The sequence below is a fragment of the Numida meleagris genome, chromosome Z (genome assembly GCF_002078875.1).
Source record: "Numida meleagris isolate 19003 breed g44 Domestic line chromosome Z, NumMel1.0, whole genome shotgun sequence".
In the NCBI taxonomy this organism is placed as follows: Eukaryota; Metazoa; Chordata; class Aves; order Galliformes; family Numididae; genus Numida; species Numida meleagris.
The window spans coordinates 25,784,280-25,803,305 of record NC_034438.1 but is presented as its reverse complement, the minus strand read 5'-3'; the positions used below and the strand labels follow the sequence as shown (position 1 = coordinate 25,803,305).

General features: G+C 42.6%; 1 protein-coding gene across 1 annotated transcript; it reads right to left on the bottom strand.

Annotated features, from left to right (window-relative positions):
- LOC110390225 lies at window positions 2,299-3,407 on the bottom strand (the record flags this gene model as incomplete). The annotated part of the gene is made up of 1 exon (XM_021381462.1): window positions 2,299-3,407. A coding segment is annotated over exon 1 (723 nt), but the record flags the coding sequence as incomplete, so codon positions are not given.

The following is a 19,026-nucleotide window of genomic DNA, read 5'->3' as shown; positions in this document are numbered from 1 at the left end:
TAAGGTGCTTGTGTGAAACTGAATTTTAAACTTATATCATCTAGTTTCAACCCCCTGCAGTGTGCAGGGTTGCCAGCCACTAGACCAGGCTGCCCAGAGCCACATCCAGCCTGGACTTGAATGCCTCCAGAGATGGGGCATCCACAACTTCCTTGGGCAACCTGTTCCAGTGCATCACCACCCTCTGAGTGAAAAACTTCCTCCTAATGTCTAACCTAAATCTCCCCTGTCTTAGTTTAAAACCATTCCCCCTTGTCCTATCGCTGTCTACCCACGTAAACAGTCGTACTCCCTACTCTTTATATGCTCCCTTCAAGTCTTGGAAGGCCACAAAGAGGTCTCCCCAGATGCTTCTCTTCTCCAAGCTAAACAAGCCCAGTTCCCTCAACCTTTCTTCATAGGAGAGGTGCTCTAGCCCTCTGACCTTGAGGTTCAGAGTCCTGGCAGACATGGGAAGCCTGACCGCCAGTGAAGACTGAGGCAAAGCAGTTACTGAGCACCTCAGCTTTTTCTATGTCTGAGGAAGCCAATTCTCCATTACCTTTTATCAGACGAGAAACATTCTCCTTGGCCTGTCTCCTCCTGCCTACGTACCTGTAGAACCCCTTCTTGTTATTTTTCACATCTCCAGCCAAGTTCAGCTCTATCTGCACCTTGGCTTTCCTGATCTTAACTCTACACACACAGACAACAGCCCTATATTCCTCTCAGGCTACCCAACCCTGCTTCCACTTCCTGTACATTTCCCTCTTTTCCCTCAGTTTAAGCTGCAGGTCCTTGCTCAGCCATTCCGGTCACCCGCCTCCTCTGCTCGATTTCCTTTGCTGGGGAATGGAGAGCTCTTGGGCTCTCAGGAGGGTGTCCTTAAAGAGCTGCCAGCTCTGTTCTGTACTCGTGCCCTTAAGGACAGTTTCCCAGGGGATCCCATCCAGCAGCTCCTTGAGCAGCCAGAATTTTGCTCTCCCGAAGTTCAGGGTCCCGACTGCTTTTTTGCCAGGCTTGCTTTCTTCTGGGTCACAAACTCCAGCAGGGCATGATCAGTACAACCCAGGCTGCCTCTAATCTTAACCTCTCTAATGCTCTCCTCCACGTTGGTGAGCACCAGGTCTGGTAAGGCTTCACCTCGGGTCAGTCCATCTAATACGTCGACAAGGAAGTTATCTTCAACCCACTCCAGGAAACTCCTGGATTGTCTGCCACCTGCCGTGCCCCTAGCAGATATACGGGTGAAATCCCCCATCAGGACAAGAGCCTGTGAGCATGACACTTCCTGCAGCTGAGTTGTAGAATCATAGAATTGCTCAGGTTGGACCTTCAAGATCATCAAGTCCAACTGCAACCTAACCATACTGCTCTAACAACCCACCTCATCCAAATGGTTTTTAAAGACATTCAGGGATGGTGACTCAACCACCTCCCTGGGGAGCCTGTTCCAATGCTTAACAACCCTTTCTGTAAAGAAGTTTTTCCTGATATCCAACCTAAACCTCCCCTGGCGCAACTTGAGGTCATTTCCCCTTGTCCTGTCACCACTGAGAAGAGACCAACACCACTCTCACTGCAATCACCTTTCAGGTATTTGAAGAGAGCAATGAGGTCTCCCCTCAGTCTCCTCTTCCCCAGACTAAACAGCCCCAGTTCCTGCAGTCTCTCCTCCTAGGGCATATTCTCCAAACCCTCCACAAGCCTTGCTGCCCTTCTTTGGACCTGCTCCAGCACCTCCATGTCCTTTCTGTACTGGGGCGCCCAAAACTGAACACAGTACTCAAGGTGAGGCCTCACCAGTGCTGAGTACAGGGGCAGGATGACTTCCCTAGTCCTCCTCACCACACCATTCCTGATCCAAGCTAGGATGCCATTGGCCTTCTTGGCCACAGTGGTCACACTGCTGGCTCGTATTCAGCTGACTGTCCATCAGCACACCAATGTCCCTTTCCGTCAGGCAGCTTTCCAGCCACTCCTTCCCAAGCCTGTAAGGTTGCCTGGGGTTGTGACCAAAGTGCAGGACCCTACACTTGGCCCTGTTGAAACTCATATGGTTTACCTTGGCCCATTGATCCAGACTATCCAGATCCCTCTGTAGTGCCTTTCTACCCTCCGGCAGAGGGTAGAAAGGCACTACACCACCCAACTTGGTGTCACCTGCAAACTTACTGAGGGTGCACTCAATCCCCTCATCAAGATCATTAATAAAGATGTGAATAGAAGAGACTCCAGCACCAAGCCCTGGGGGACAGCACTCGTGACTGGCCACCAGCTGGATTTAACTCCATTGACCACAGCTCTCTGGGCCCAGCCATCCAGCCAGTGTTTCACCCAGCAGAGCATATGCCCGTCCAAACCATGGGCAGCTGGCTTCTCCACAAGGATGCTGTGGGGCACAGTGTCAAAGGCCTTACTGAAGTCCAGGTAGACCACATCGATAGCCTTGCCTTCATCCACTAGGCAGGTCACCTTGTCATAGAATGAAATCAGGTTTGTCAAACAGGATCTACCATTCATAAACCCATGCTGACTGGGCCTGATCCCCTGGTTGACCTTTAACTGATCCACAATGTATCCTGAGATTATCCATTCCATAGCCTTCCCTGGCACCGAGGTGAGACTGATAGGTCTGTAGCTACCAGGATCATCTTTCTGGCCCTTCTTGAAGATGGGAGTCACATTTGCTAGTCTCTGAAGCAAGAAGGCCTCATCAACGGGCTCCCCCTGATCAGGTGGCCTGTACCAGACCCCAACCACGAGATGTCCTTTACTGGACCGATCCTTGATTTTAACCCACAAGCTCTCAACCTGATCGTGGCTGTTACTCAGACACAGCTCTTTGCAATCTGTCCACTTCCTAACACAGATGGCAACTACCCCACCCCTCCTACCCTGTCTATCCCTTCTGAAAATCCTGTAGCCCTCAATCAGAGTATTCCAATCGTGGGATTTGTCCCACCATGTTTCCATGATAGCAATTAGGTCATACTTTCCCAATTGCACCACGGTTTCTAACTCCTCCAGTTTATTTCCCATGCGTGCATTTATTTCCCATGGTGTATAGGTACTTTAGCTTGGCTATTGGCCTCACTGCCTCCTCCTCGGAGCCCTCCCTAGTACCTCCACGACAAGTCTGGGGTTTTCCCCTACCGCCTCGCAAGGTGACAGCGCTCCCACGCTCCCATGAATTTAGATTGCATAGACTCTTTATTTGAATTTTGATGCTAAAATGTGCCCTGATGCTAGGTATTTGTGTTTTACTCAGAAAATGAGTAATCAGAATAATTTGAAGTTTTTCCTTTAAGACCTAAATTAGGGTCACAGCCAAAGGGTTGTGGTGAACAGCTCTATGTCCAGGTAGAGGACAGTGAAGAGTGCTGTCTATCTTGGGACTGGTGCTCTTCAACATTTTTATCAATGATCTGGATAGTGGGACTGAGTGCACCCTTAGCAAGTTTGCTGATGATGCAAAGCTGAGTTGTGTATTTGTTGCAATAGAAGTGAGGGATGCCATCCAAAGGGACCCGCACGGCCTTGAAAACTGGACCCAGGTGAACCTAATGAGGCTCAACAAGGCCAAATGCAAGGTGTTGCACTTGGGTCAGTGTATTTCCAGATATGTGTACAGGCTGGAACTCATTGAGAGCAGCCTCATGGAGAAGGACTTAAGGTTTTGGTGAATGAAAAGCTGGATGTGAGCCAGCAGTGTGCTCTTGCTGCCCAGAAGGCCAACAGTATCCTGGGCTGCATTGAAAGAGGAGTGGCCAGCAGGGAGAGGGAGGGGACTGTCCCTCTCTTTTTGGTCCTTGTGAGGCCCTGTCTGGAGTACTGTGTCCAAGTGTGGGGATCCCAGCACAAGAAGGATGTGGAGCTTTTGCATTGGGTCCAGATGAGGGCCACAGAAATGCTCTGAGAGCTGAAGCATCTCTCACAGAAAGACAGGCTAAGGGAGCTGGCCTTGTTCAGCCTGGAGAAGAAAAGGCTCAGGGGATACCTGATAGTGGTCTTCTGATACTTAAATAGAACTTATAAGCAGGAGGGAAACTTCACATGGATAGATAGTAATACAAGGGGAATGATTTAAAACTAAAAGTTGAGAGATTTGAATTAGATGTCAGGGGAAAGTTTTTTACTCAGAGGATGGTGAGGCACTGGCACAGGCTGCCCAGAGAAGCTGTGGATGCTCCATAGCTGGAGGCACTCAAGGCCAGATTGGATGGGGCCCTGGGAGGTCTGAGCTGGTGCCTGACGTCGTGTTTCACAACCCTCCCCACAGCCAAAGCCTAGATGAGGGAATATCAAAGTTAACGTTAACATTAACATTAACTGGTTTTTTTCAAATTCTATGCATCACAAGACAATCATATAGGAAAGCAAGCATCTTTGGTGTACTGTAATATCTTTTTTTCAAAATCAATATGTCAGTATGTTTGGTTTTGTTTGTTTGTTTATCAGATGGTTTTATGGGAGATAGCATGGTAACTATCTGGTTGTTTTGTCACTTGAAGGAGATTCCTCAACAGAAGAGCAAGTGGCCACACGTACTGCTTCCTTCGAATTTGCTGATATTAGGCTTATCAAGGTAATTGTATCTTGATACACATTTGCAATTAAGTCCTTACAAGTTGCTTAGAGCAATTATAATCACTTCTTAGATTAGAATTATTTCTCATCTGCGTAAAGTGATAGTAAAAGCAGTGCAATGAAGACTCATGTTCTCCCAGCACTAACAACTAGTCCAAGCGTGCTTTGGTCTAGTAACTTGTAAATAGCTGTTTTGAAACTATGGGTGCTGTGTACCCAAAAATCTTTTCTCATTCAACTTCCAGAATAGAAGAAATTGAAAACAGCAGTAGCTTGTCTGATATCTGGGTGCTTTTAGAATATCTGTATATTGAGCAACTAACCTGTTGATACAGAACATGGCAGATATGTGAGCATGAGTGGAACCCAGCTTGGTACTCTCCAGGTAGGGACATCTCATCCATGCTGTAGCCTCTGATCTTTTATACTTACATTGTTTCACCTCTCCCCAGTTGTAAAGGAGTCCCCAGTCAAGCAAATGTCAGAACTCAAAGGAATCCTTTAGGGGATGGATCTCTGTATGCCGTGTGAAGCTTTGTTGAAGCCAGTGAGTCGTTATGGAGAAACAAGAACACATCCATGCAGAAAGACATAGTCAGCCTTTAAAGCAAGGGAGACCAAAGCAAGTTTCCTTCTGATGTGCTGAGAGGAACCGGATGTGGATATGTCAGTAGATGGAAAATACTGCTTCATGCTTCACTGCTACATGCCTCAGCAAAAATATCCAATCAGCATTAAGGGAGTAAGCTTTAGATGGCAATAGTGGATAACAAGTATTATAAAAGTAGTGCTATACCTTTGAATAAAAAAAGCTTTTCTTGCTGCTATTGTGTGTGTGTCTGTGTGTGTGTGTGAGTGTGCTTTCAAGTGGTGCCGAAACCCGGGAACGTGTGTGAATGTGTTTTCAGTTGATATTAAAATGCATTAGGTAGTGCTATACGGTGGTTAGAATTGCATGTGTAAGTGAAGAATAATTTGAAGTTTGTATCAGATTTTTGTGGTAAGTGTGCATGCTTTTTTGAATGATTGTGCAGGTTTATACTACTTACATTAGTCTAAGAATACAGCTGATTTTTGGAACTGCAAGATTTTGGAATGTTATATGACTTATATGACTTAGTTTCACTCATAATTTAGGAGTTTACAGATTTTTTACAGTTCGGATTGGCTTCAGCTGGAATTTCTTTCAAGACTTCCAATACAACAAAATAAAGAAGTAGCTCCCGATCTTTTCTTTGTAAGTAAGTTTGATACAGGGGGGGTGCAGTGTGGCAAAGATTAGTTTCAGATAAATGAAATGAGGGTGCTACTTTTGAATTTATTAAAGTTCTTGCTGCCATTTAGATAAAGCTGTTTGATATTAAACTACATTTTCATATACAACAGAAAATAGTTTTACCTATTTCACTTGTTACATTGCAAATGCATAAGGTCGATACCATTTAATTTCCTTAATTGGCAGTTTAAAGCATATTTTCACTGCAGGAGGCTGGTTTGTCCTGGGACTAAGAAGTGCATATTTGTGTTTTGTCTAGTTTTTTTCTGAATGGTTAGATTACCATCTGAGGCTGTATCCTACCTGCAATTGAAGTAATGATAGTTTCTGTTACAGTTCACTGTCATAATAGCTGACATTTTCTGTGTTCTCTTGACTACTAGATTTCTTGAGACTGACTTATTTAAGCAAGCTATAAAGCTGATTATGTATTTTAAAGAAACTCCATCCTCCAAAGAGGATGCTGGGTCCAATCACAGGCCTGTGTCAGACAGCACCACTTGAGAGATACACATATAAGGAACATTGGTAGCAAAACAGACCATTTAGAAATCCCTACATTGGTTCTTGCCCTGCTTCCCCTCTCACAGCTGAAGAGGTCCAGCAGAGCTTGCAGATGTCTGAAGTGAGACAGTGAGGCTGGTGTTCCCCTCTGTCAGTCAGGTTACAGGCCTCTGCAGTGAGCAGTGTGGAAAATCTTGGTGTTTAAATAACCAGCAGCACTGCAGAGGAAAAAGAAAGTGGGCAGCCACACAGGGTTAAACAGTAAGTTCAATGGAACACAGACAAAATTAAGACAGAGGCAAGCTTTAGAATTTTGAAGGTTGATCCAGAAGTGCTTTGGAACACTGATAATATCCTCCCTTAGGAAAAAAGTCGGAGAGAACAACATCTAATATTTATGCAGCCGATTTCAAACAAAGTCTAGTTTGCTCTGTGCAAACTACACAGTGTCTTGTTGAACCAGAACACCTGGATTTGTATGTATTTGTGTCATAAATTTAGCTTTTGTGTGTCAGGGTGCTGAGCACTCTGGCTTTTGTGCAGAGGAGTCTTCAACTGTGTGCTTAATTTGGAGTGTTAAGGTGTAGTTGGCTTCTAGTTTCCAGTTTCTGGTGCCAAAGCTCAGGAAACCAAACTTGTCTAGTGATAAGCAAACACTTCAAAGGTTTTGGGGATCAGAGCTTTTGGAATGTCAAGGACTGAATTACTATAGAACACTTCTTGGAGACAGCATCAGAGAATAAGATATGCAGTATAACATTGCAACCAGCTGAATAATCATACTTTGCATATACAGAGAATTCATCAAGATGAACCTTGGAATTTAAGGGAAGCCAACACTGGAATTTAACTAATATATGTTTTTAGTTAGCAATCTGGAAAAAAACAAGACAAATACTTTTCAACCATTCTGTATTTCTCCATTTTTCTAACTTTCAGTGCAGAGACTTCCTTACGAAATGTTGCCTAAAGCTTTACATAGTATGTAGCTGCAATGAGGATCTGAGGGCTCTTTTGGGTACTGTTATGTGAGGATTTATATTTCTTTATTGTGTTCAAATGGGTTTTGTGCATGTCCTTATACTCCAGCAGCTTGGAATAGTAGTCCAGGAGACAGCAGGTGGCGTTTCTTGATCATACGTTTGTACCAACTTGGTTTCCAGGGTTAACTTTTACCTGCAGTGTCAGTTATGTAAAGGCAGGGCAGAATGAAGTTTGCCCATATTTAATGCATACCATCTTTAAATGGAAAATCCAGGCATTTGTCAACAGTCTGTAGTGGCTGGAAGTCAGCATCAACTACAAACTAGAGATTTATAGTGTTTAATTTAAAACATTACGTCTGTTGAAAAAAAAAATCCCTCTGTCAGTGATGCTCTGCAGTTTTTATGATATTCTACAGAAATATTTATTCATGTCCCAGGAGGAAGGCTGCTGCTATAACTTACAGTACACGATTGTCATACAATGTCATAACTTGCATCGCCTGCTTTATGTTTAAGAAACTTTTCCAACTTGAATTTGAAGAATGCTCATTTTTACATTCACATAGGGTCTGGATTGTGCAGTCTTCAAAATACTGATGTTATTCTGCTGTAGATGCTTCTGCTTTTCTCCAAGAGTTAATACCTCTGTCTTTTTTATACTCTTCTCCATAAGCATCTTGCTTCTCCCAAGTTAATTTTCTGCTTCAGAGTAATACAAATGAAGGTGAAAGGCTTAGTCATTGCACAGGAGCTCAGAAATACTTCCAGGTCTCAGGAGGAGTATGACTTATTTTAATGAGCCTTGTAAACAAGTTTAAATAAGTTTTGAAAAAAAGACTTGCTAGATCTTTGCAGCACTACAGAAAGTAGGCAGATCTGTAGTGTATATGTCTACAGCTATTCAAGTTTATTATTATTATACTTTTTCTCAATATTGTTTCAGATTGAATCCTTCTAAAAATGTTTTATTACAAAATAAGCACAGGCTGGTTTGTTTGTTTTAAAGCTATGCCTGTTGACACTGTTTACATGCTTTTATGCTTCTGCATAATCCTTAATAAGGACATAATAAAGAGTATGTGAGCACCCGTGATGCTACCAGGAGTAATCTGCAACACATTAAAGCAGCTACAGTGCCCTGTGGGTGAGAGCAGAGGGGATGAGGTGATGTCTCCTGAATCCTGTCAGTGAGGTGGCAAGGCTTAAGCAGAAGTGCACTCATTTGGTATGTCAAGCCTTGGAAGCATGACTTATGTCAAACGCGTCTGCAACCACAGGATCCTCTGAGGAATGAGGGCTACTGAGCTGGTATGGGATGTGCTTGACAAAACATGGCTTTCCACGTCTTTTCCAACAGGTTTACTAACTTAGTGAGGAAAGCTTTGACTTAAATGTGCCAGGAAGCATCACTGTAACGTAGAGAAAAGTGTGAGCACAAGTGGAGGATCAGTTCTGTGAGACAGCATGACAGAGTTTCTCACCCTTTGCCTGGTAAAAGAAGCATAGATTGGGACCCATCTCGATGATCTGTACGGAAATACATGTAGCATGTGGAACAAGCAGACTGACAGCCTATGCACAGCTGCAAAGCTCAGACCTCGTAGGAATTGTGGAGATGTGGTTGGATAGCTCTCATGACTAGAGTGCTGCAATGGAAGGATGTACGAAAGACACGGTGGAACAACAATGGCAGAGAGGTTGGACTCTGTGTAAGGGAGCTGTATGTACGGAGCTTCGCCTCAGAACAGGTGATCAGCCAGCAGAGAGCTTGTGCAAAAGAATCAGGGCACAGACAGCACAGGTGATGCTATAGTGGGTATTTGCTAATGACCATTTGATCAAGAAGGAGCCAGGTGAAACCATCTTTAAGCAGCTGTAGGAAATGTCAGTCACAAGCCCTGTCATCTGTGACTTGAACGATCCTGTTATCTGTTGGAAGGGCAATATGAATGGGCACAACCAATTCAAGAGGTTTCTGGAGTGTATTGAAGACAGTTCCTTGCTGCAGGTGACCGATGATGCAGCGAACTGCAGTTGAGGGGACGTGCTCTGTTGGATGTGCTGCTTCGCTGCAGGGACAATGAGACTCATGGATTTTAGGACTTTGAGAGGAGTAAATGAGACCCCAAAGTGTAAAAGAGCAGGCATTTGTTTGGTCAGGGGTCTTCTTGAAGGATCCTGTAGGAAACTGTCCTGGAAGGAAGAAGCCTGTGAGTGCTGATCTTCAAGGAGGGCTTCCTCGGAGCGCAGGAATGATCCACATCAACGTATAGAAAGTCAGGCAAGCTGCCCAAAGGCCAAAGTGGATGGACACAGAAGTCCTGGCTGAGCTCAGATACAAAAAGGGTGCAAGCAGAAGGTGGAAGCAGGAATCGCCTACCTGGGAGGGATGAAAAGATATTTCCCATGTGTGTAGAAATGGGTCAGAAAAGCCAAATCTTAGGTGGGGCTGAAGCTATTGAGGAGGTAGAGGGTGAAAAGAATGTTTTTTCTAAGTATGCTGGTATCAAAAGAAAAATTAGGGAGAACGTGGGCCTACTGACCAGTGGGGCAGGGGAACTGATGACAGGAGAGATTGCGGTACTCTGAATTTCTGTCATTCTGTATGATCGCATCAAGTTGGTCAGGGGCAGAAGAATATGACGTAAAAAGATACTGAGAGATCTGGGATTGTTCAGTCTTAAGAAGAGAAGGCTCTGGGAGGACTTTATTTCTGTCTACAGTAACCTGATCAGAGGACACAGAGAAGATGCTAGTCTTCTCAGAGGGACACAGTGATTGGACAGGAGGCAATGGACATAAAGTGAACGTTGATCAGTGTTTCTGATCAGATATTAGGAAAACTACAGTGTGGATGATTGAACACTGGAGCAGCTTGCCTAGAGAAGATACAAAACATCTGTTCTTGGAGGTTTTCTATGGACTGGACACAGCCCCAAGCTAACTGACCTGATTAGAATTGCTCTGAGCAAGTGTTTGAACAAGATGATCACTGAAATTTTATTCCAAACTGAGTTATTATGTTTTGCGTCAGACTGGGTTATAGCTGTACAGGACAGTAGGGGAATGTAACCCAGGAGAGAAAAAAAATAAACAAACAAGCAAAAATCCTCTCACATACACTAATAACACACCTTTCAGCATCTACCATGTAGCAGGCTTAGTAGCTGACTTCTACATATTTCCATAGAAAAGGCTCTCTTTATGGTCTCTTTCAAACTGAAGATGATGACCACCCAGATGGGGAGTGGTCTGGTCTCGATGCTTATTTGGGGTGTCAGGGCTACATGTTGCAAAGAAAGTTCTGGACTCAGACCCCTCTCCTGGCCTCCCTGATGTCCTTTTGCCATCCAGACCACAGCAGTGCAAATTTTCAGATTATGTGACAATCATGTGCTGCACAAATAAGTGAGGTGATAAAATCTAGTTAGTTCCATCCTTCAGTCTGGAAATCACCAAACATAGCTAGATTTAACATAATAAAAATAAGGTGGCCCTGGAACCTAATAGTCAGCAAGAATCTGGTAGTCTTCCTGAACAGGCATGAATAGTCTTTTCGTCCATTCTTTATAGGACTTCTATTGTACTATCAAATATTACTCAGTTTTGATGGTATACGACTCTTAAGATTAAATGTCCAAAATTCTCTGGCGATTTGAAATGAACTCAAGAACATTATCAGATACTTTCTTCCACAGTGGAACTGCAGCACTTTTTGTTCCTCTTCCCCTATGTGTCTAACTCATATTTTAAAATCCAAGACAGTGAGGGATAAGATCAATGTTGCCTTGCTTCTTGGATTGTTTTAGGCAAGACTGTTGTCCTCAACCTCTGATCCAAATCCTTAGTTGCCAGATTCTTGATTTAGACCCAGAATTATTGCAGCTTCTCTGGGTTTTTTCCTCTGATTTTTAATGTGACATCTCCTAATATTTTGGCTTGAAATGCTGGTACAAAGATTTCACAGACAGCTTGTGTATCATGTATTTCACGTGTTATTAGCTTTACTTCTAAAATGCCAGAATTTGCCAACAGAAAAGAAAATATACATCTCCAGCAAGCACTGTTTTACTGTATCAATAAAAACAGGTCATTAGAGCAACAGTTTTAATGCTTCTTGCCATATTTGGAGCAATTTAAGGGGAAGACAGCTTTTCAGAGACAGCATCAAGGCAGACAGCAATGTAAACTAATACCATGTCACTAGCAGTCAGTGCTTATTTTCTATCTAACTAGCCACAGTTCTATGTGCAAGTTACGCTGAGGCAGAATAAATGCATACACTTCCATCAAGAACAAAGCTTTGACTTAGCTGCTTGGTGTGACATCGTGCTTGGACAGCTGACACAAACGCTGCATGTCTGTGTGAGCTGGAGCTCTTTATTCCTGGAATCCCAAGGGGAGTGCTTGCAGCAGCTGACCCCCTGCATCCACTCTGACATCTACTCCAAAAGAGAAAATGTCCTTTTGGTTTGCATTAAGGGTTCTTTTTCAAGGCTTTGTACTCAGGGTAGATTGTAGGAGGTACCCTTCATGTCCAATTTCCTAAGTCCTGAACTATTTTGTTTTCAGTTTCTATGCACTTAGGTGAAGTCTGTTGGTTCTCAGTCCCGCTGGCCTTCATGAGATGCTTGAAGAGAGATTAGGACTTCAGCCATATCCAGCATAAGCTGCAACATCAAAGTAAAATAGAAAATTGCCCACCTTCAGTCTTGCCAGTACTAAGTAATTCAGGCTGACTACCACACAAGAAATTACCACATTTACTTTATGAACAGGAAATGTCTTGTAGCAAGATATTTGGCAGCACCACTCTTAATGGAAAATTTTAGAAAAGAATAACAGAAAAGGTAACTTAATAATAGCATTTGAAACAGATGAGAGTGCACTGTGAATTCCCAGGTAGCAACTCATTGGAAATTACTCTATACATAACTACTTACCAGGGCTGTAGCACTTCTTAATCTTTATGGCAATAAATGGCTCTTGCTCTGGATAGCAGGATTTTAATGATTACTTTTTTTATGTCTCTGGCTTAACTGTTTGAGAATGGTCCTTTTCTCCTTACAGGCACCAAGTGCTGCAGAACAGGAATTGAGAGAGTTCCATCCAGTAAAGAATAGGAAATGGAATCAGTTCGCAATTTTATCTTGCCTAATTAAGTTGTATCGTTAAACATAAGCAAAAAATGCTTAAGAAATTTCTCCTCATTTCTGTACCATCACTTGGTGAGGGGTAAGAGGAAGGGAGGAAAAGAAAGGAGAAACAGAAGGCAGAGGCATTGTAGAGAACTTCTTCTTTATGTTTGAAGTTTTATCAGTTCTCACATCAGAATGATAGAAAAACAGAACTGTGATGGAGAAAGGATGATACATCTACAAAATTGCCCTAGTGGTTAAGTACTTTCAGGGGAAATTCAGACCACAGAATCTTCTCTGCTGCACTTTTACTACCCTTTGGAAGGGTTCAAGATTTGTAAGCACCAGCAAATGAAAGCTTTGAAACTGTGTGCTTCACGAAACACTAAAGCAAGTTCATTTTAGAATAGAACTTGTAGTGTCTACGACCCTCATACAGATCTCTATGGCCAGTCACACAGATAAAAAGGTTAGCTTGACTAATTTCAGCCTGAAAGTTTTCATGCCCCTTTACATGGGCAGAACTGATCAGACTGCAAGGCATTTCTCCCTCTAGCTGAAGTGTTTCCATCTCTGTTGTGAGTGCACAGACAGAGAAGGTTGCTACCTGGAAGATGAAGGAAGCATGGTGTCTTGTCATATTACCCAAACCATTTCTAGATAATTTTTTTTGCCTTACATGTTTTTGTAACCATGGAAGTGACACTACATCTTGAATTCATATATTTTTTTTTCCTTGAGAACAAATCTAAGATCCATAGAATAACTGTCATTGGAAGGGGCTTCTGAAGGTATTCTTGTCCTACTTCTATTACATATCAGCAAATACTGAAATGTTAAGTCAGAGAAGGGAAAATAAAATCATTGCCTATGCAACTGGAGAAGTATGAGTGAAGCTCCCTTTTTCTCCAGTGAAACCAAGACCATTATTTCACTTTTTATTCACTTTTAGGAACCACAGATTTTCGGTGAAGTGCTTGCTTCATAACTGTCTATAGTTAGGTCTTGTTCCTGTTTACTCCTAACATGACTGTGCCTCATGTTCAGAAAAGTGTTTTAAGTGCAGGTTGAGAACCCCCTTACTGAAGGGCTGTAGCAGTATCTAGCTTTTATTATTTTCTTCCAAAACAGTGGTGCATAAAAATGTCTTCTGGCCTCCAGAGAGTGGGACAAAGAAATATTCCTCCACTAGTAGATTATGTAAAATATCTCTGCCACAGCACTGCTTTATTCTGCCCAGTCCATTTCTCACCTACTTGCTAAATATCATCGGTCACCCTCTAACAGTGAATCTTTCCTACCCATTAACACAAAATCTTAACACACTTAATACACTAACATTCTGTTTATATTTACAGTGTTCTTTTAAATACTTTTTCCTTAGGGTTGTACAACTTCCTGAACTCAGACAGCACTTCCCATGTCACAGTACCTATACAATTACCCTGTAATTCCTAGGAATGAGGGGGGTAGCAAAATTTTTCCCAAGTATAGTTGCCTAAAGGTTTCTTGCCAAATCCTGCTGACAAACTAAGAAATGTCAATTTCCATAAAATGAAAACATGGAAGGGGCTTGCACAGTGCCAAAACAGCAGCAATGAGAAGCTGTGTCCCAGCATGACTCTGATTATTCCAGAGTGAGGTGTATGTTGAGCATAAGGCCAGTGAGTGATAGGGCTTGCTGTGCTGTCTATTCTCCCTCACTCAGATCCGGATGTCTTTCCCAAAGAGCAAGCTGTTTTCTTCCCAAAGTGAACTTCAGAGGTGAGAAGTTATCCGTGGTCCTGATATGGCATGGCTCCACACATTTCTTCTCCTTTGCTGTGGAGCCATTCAGAGCCAGATGTGGTGGTGGCATCTTTTCTGTTGTGTTCTGCTGCTTCTGTTCCTTCCCTGTCATTCAGTGAGAAGTGTAACATAGAATCATAGAGTCATAGAATCATAGAATGGCTTGGGTTGAAAAGGACCTCAAAGATCATCGAGTCTCAAACCCCCTGCCAAGTGCAGGGTCAGGACTGAGCCTTGGGGGACACCACTCGTGACCGGCCTCCACCCAGACACAGAACCATTGATCACAACCCTTTGGCTGCGACCAGCCAACCAGTTCTTAACCCACAGAACAGTCCATCCTTCAAATCCATACCTCTCCAATTTGGAGAGAAGGATGTGATGAGGGACCCTGTCAAAGGCTTTGGAGAAGTCCAAGTAGATGACATCCATTGCCCTCCTCCCATCCACCGATGCCGTCACTCCATCATAGAAGGCCACCAGATTGGTCAGGCAAGATCTGTCCTTGGTGAAGCCATGCTGGCTGTCTCGGATCACCTCCTTGTCACGTATGTGCCTTAACATGTCTTCTAGGAGGATCTGCTCCATGATCTTCCCAGGCACAGAGGTGAGGCTCACCAGCCTGTAGTTCTCCGGGTCATCCTTTCTTAAAAATGGGAGTAATGTTTCCCTTTCTCCAGTCTCTGGGGACTTCACCGGACGGCCATGATTTTTCAAGTATGATGGAGAGCAGCTCGGCAACCACATCAGCCATCTCTCTCAGAACCCTAGAATGGATGTCATCCAGCCCCATGGACTTCCACACATTCAGTTTCAAGAGGAGGTCTCGAATCTGTTCCACTGTTACAGTGGGACAAAATCCGCTCCTCTCACCCGCACCTTGAGGTTCAGGGTCCTGGCAGACACGGGGAGCCTGACCACCAGTGAAGACCAAGGCAAAGCACTTACTGAGCCCCTCAGCTTTTTCCATGTCAGAGGAAGCCACTTCTCCATCCTCATTTATCAGAGGGGGAACACTCTCCTTGGCCTGTCTCCTCCTGCCTACGTACCTGTAGAACCCCTTCTTGTTATTTTTCACATCCCTAGCCAAGTTCAGCTCTACCTGCGCCTTGGCTTTCCTGATCCTATCTCTACACATGCGGACAACAGCCCTATATTCCTCCCAGGCTGCACAACCCTGCTTCCACTTCCTGTACATTTCCCTCTTTTCCCTCAGTTTAAGCTGCAGGTCCTTGCTCAGCCATTCCGGTCGCCCGCCTCCTCTGCTCAATTTCCTTTGCTGGGGAATGGAGAGCTCTTGGGCTCTCAGGAGGGTGTCCTTAAAGAGCTGCCAGCTCTGCTCTGTTCCTAAACATCTTGTGCTCAATTTGCCAATGAGAATATCACACATGTTCTTAGGTCATTTTGCTTGCAAAAATGCTTAGTCTTCCTGTTAGCAGAAGGGAGTAATTTACATATGTGTTTTTTGTCTTATAAATATTCAAGGTCAGAATTATAAGTAGTGAGTGAGGCCATTAGTGTGTGTTTTGAACGAGACTGCTCATTTAATTAGTCTGGGTGTTTATTCAGACAGCCTGAAAGCTGCAAGTTGTAGTAGTGTTGTGCTGATGTTCTGTATTGTTTCTCGGTATTTATGTCCTTAAACTTGCACACTCAGAAAAGAGACACATGAAAATGGAGTGATGGGGAAGAAGAAGTGAGAACTGCCTCCCTCTGTGTTGGAAAAAAATGACATCAGCAAGTGTTCACTTCATCAGAGCTGTTCTCCTATCCTGCATGTGGTCGAGATTCTTGATATGAATTAGGGTAAATCAGAGAAATGAGGGTATACATAAGGAAACCACCTGGTTGATAGGTATGCCAACTGTTACCCAACTGTTTCAATACCTGTGATGTCTAATTAAATAGCTCAATATGCGTGTGATTAATATATTTTTAAAGGAAAACTCATAGAAAATTAGTGCTGAAAAATTGAATCAGTTTCATTATGCAGTGTGATAACTTAGAAAATTTATTGGCATGAGGAGGTGGCATCTTTCTCCAGTTCTGGGTGCAAGTAAAGATAAATCCTTTGAATGCCAACATAATAATACTCATTTCAGTGAGGACTGAAATCTATCCCTTTTGGAGCCTATGAAGTAGTTTGGTTGACATCTTTCATGACTTGCTGGGCATTTACTTTATAGATATTTATTCCATTTGCTTTATAGAAAGATTTGTGCTTACAGCCAACTTTTGATCCCACCTCAGACTTGGAGAGATTGTGTCTCTGTAAATGTAGGAAGAGACCTTTCAGATGCTGATCCACCTGGATTTTCTCTGCTATTTGTCAGCTCTGAAAATCAGGTACAAGGTAATGGGGCTCTCCTGACTACCACCTGCCCACTGGAAGTGTTCTTTACCAAGCTGGTTTACTTTCAAAGCCCTTCCCGATGTCGGGAATAGAGGTGCATGAATACACTGGGAAGGGTCATGTAACTTTCTTACGTTCCTTGAAAACCTGAAGATCCTGAAATATTTAGTTTTTAAATTCCAGCCAATTAATCTGTAGACTTCATAAAACACAGGGGATTTGGATTTTGACTGTCTTGCATTATAAGTACTTTTGTATTACAGCATCTTATTAGGCTTCACTGAGATATGTGAAGCTCCTGGGCTTCGGTAGAAACGCGAGAAGATATAGATGTGAGACTTCTGCTGGTGTAAATTGTCGTATCATCTCACTTTGTTTTGGTTGAGTTCTTTGTATTTCTGCTATTATTTTCTGCTCAGTTCCTACACCAGAGATCCAGTCTGTAGACTTCATAAATGTGGTTAAAAGGGCAGCTCAGAGAATGCTGTTTAAACAATGAGCAGAAACATAATGAGAGTGCTTCCTGTTTCCGTAAATGACCTCAAGGGAAAAAATGAAGGTATACATCTGAAAATATCAGACATTTCAAGAAAGTACTTTTTTTTAATAATACAACTATTTTCAGTCCAGAAGCGTAGAAAAAATCATGGTAGATTTGAAGTCTATCGCACAAATCTAATTTTGACCTTGTCTAATGGAATGGTTTTTTTTAATTGCATGAGGGAATAAACCCCTGATTTTTTGTATGATTGATATCTCATCACTGGCAAGGTTCTTTCAGTTTTCCCCGATCTGCAAGCAAGCTATTTTCCTTTATTGACATTTATCCATGTAGGTATTTTTCTCTTCCTCTGGTGGGATAGTGTTGGAGCTGGGCAGCTGAGCATGTACCCTGCCTTCAGCCAGGCAGAGAGCCTGTTATATCTTTGTTATAGACAGATCATTCTTTGTGCACCTCATTGCTGCTACTGCTGCCTGTACCTGCAGCCCTTCTTTACAAAGGCTGTTGAGGCTCTAAAATCATAATTTCCCAGCAAAATGTTTGCAAAGATGTTTTGCTGAATCTGGATCCACCTATGTTGTGTTTGTGAAGCTTGAGTGAGACTGCACGTTTTTACTGATGGATTCAAATATTCAAAAACTATCATCTGGAAAGTAAGGCCAAAGGGCTTTGTGAGGAAAGAAAATGTTTCTTTCATACTCGATTGAAAGCCAGCTGGCGTTTTGTGTACTTCCTCTTGCTAATGATAAATGTGATACTGCACTTCTGGCATAGAAAAACTACTTGTGTACGTAAACTGGATATTGTAGTTGTATGCTGTAAATTTTAGCAGCATGGACAGAAACTGGGCAAATACCCAGGACGGTATTTTGCTGTTTCATGGGACCAGATATTCACACGTGCACTTTGAAGCATGAGAGACGAAATAATAAGAGATTGGCTTACAATATTACAAAGCATTTACTGCTGGAATCAGACCTAGTATTACAGATATCATGCTGAGTCAGCTACAGCCAGCAGAAAAGGAAAGCAAGATAATGTGAGTAGTGTTGAAGCACTGAAAAAACAGTGTCTCTAATTCCCATATGTCAAATATAGAGCAAAAAGTTCAAGCAAACGCTAAGTATGCAGGAGAGATGTGCACCTGGGTATCTAGAGACCAAGTGTGAGTTTTTCTGTTTTTTCTAAAAAAATCTATCAAAACACAGTAGAAGAATAAATTGCTAGGAGACGGTGTTTTACCTAAGCAAGTTACTTTAAAACTTGCTGATTTTACAGTAATCATGTACGACACATAAACAAAGAAAAAAATCCTTCCATGCTGAGCATGTGAAGAAGTATACAGTTAATGTTTCTGATGCATTAGGATGACAGCTGCAATTTTCTCTCTGACTTTATAAGAATTGTTGCCTAAGTTCGACTACTTGCCATATTTTCAGTATTTTCAACAGAGTTCTGTTTTGTGTTTGATATCTATATGATAAAAATGTTCATAGAGATTCCTTGCAAGCACATGTTATTTTTGATATATATTGCATTCCTGCTGAATTCTGTGCTTAGTGATATTTTTATACAGAGCAGGCTTTTACTGGCTACACTGACCTTGCAAATAGTTAGATGATGCACTGCTTTTTACGTTACTGCTGTGTTTGCAGTTTTAGTTGACTATACCCTTAAGTTTCAGCTATCGAAAGAGATAACACTGAGGAAACACCTTGTTGTGTAAAAGGTTTTTCTTATCATGACAGTGCTACAATAAAAAATATGTCCTCTATCATTTTCAGCATGAGATACTAACTCTCAAGAGCTTCACAAACTATGCTTCTATCAAAGTGATTGCATCTTTGGAACAGTTTCAAAGAGTAATAGAAATAAAGAATAATGCTGAGGGGAAAGGAAGGGGAGGGGAG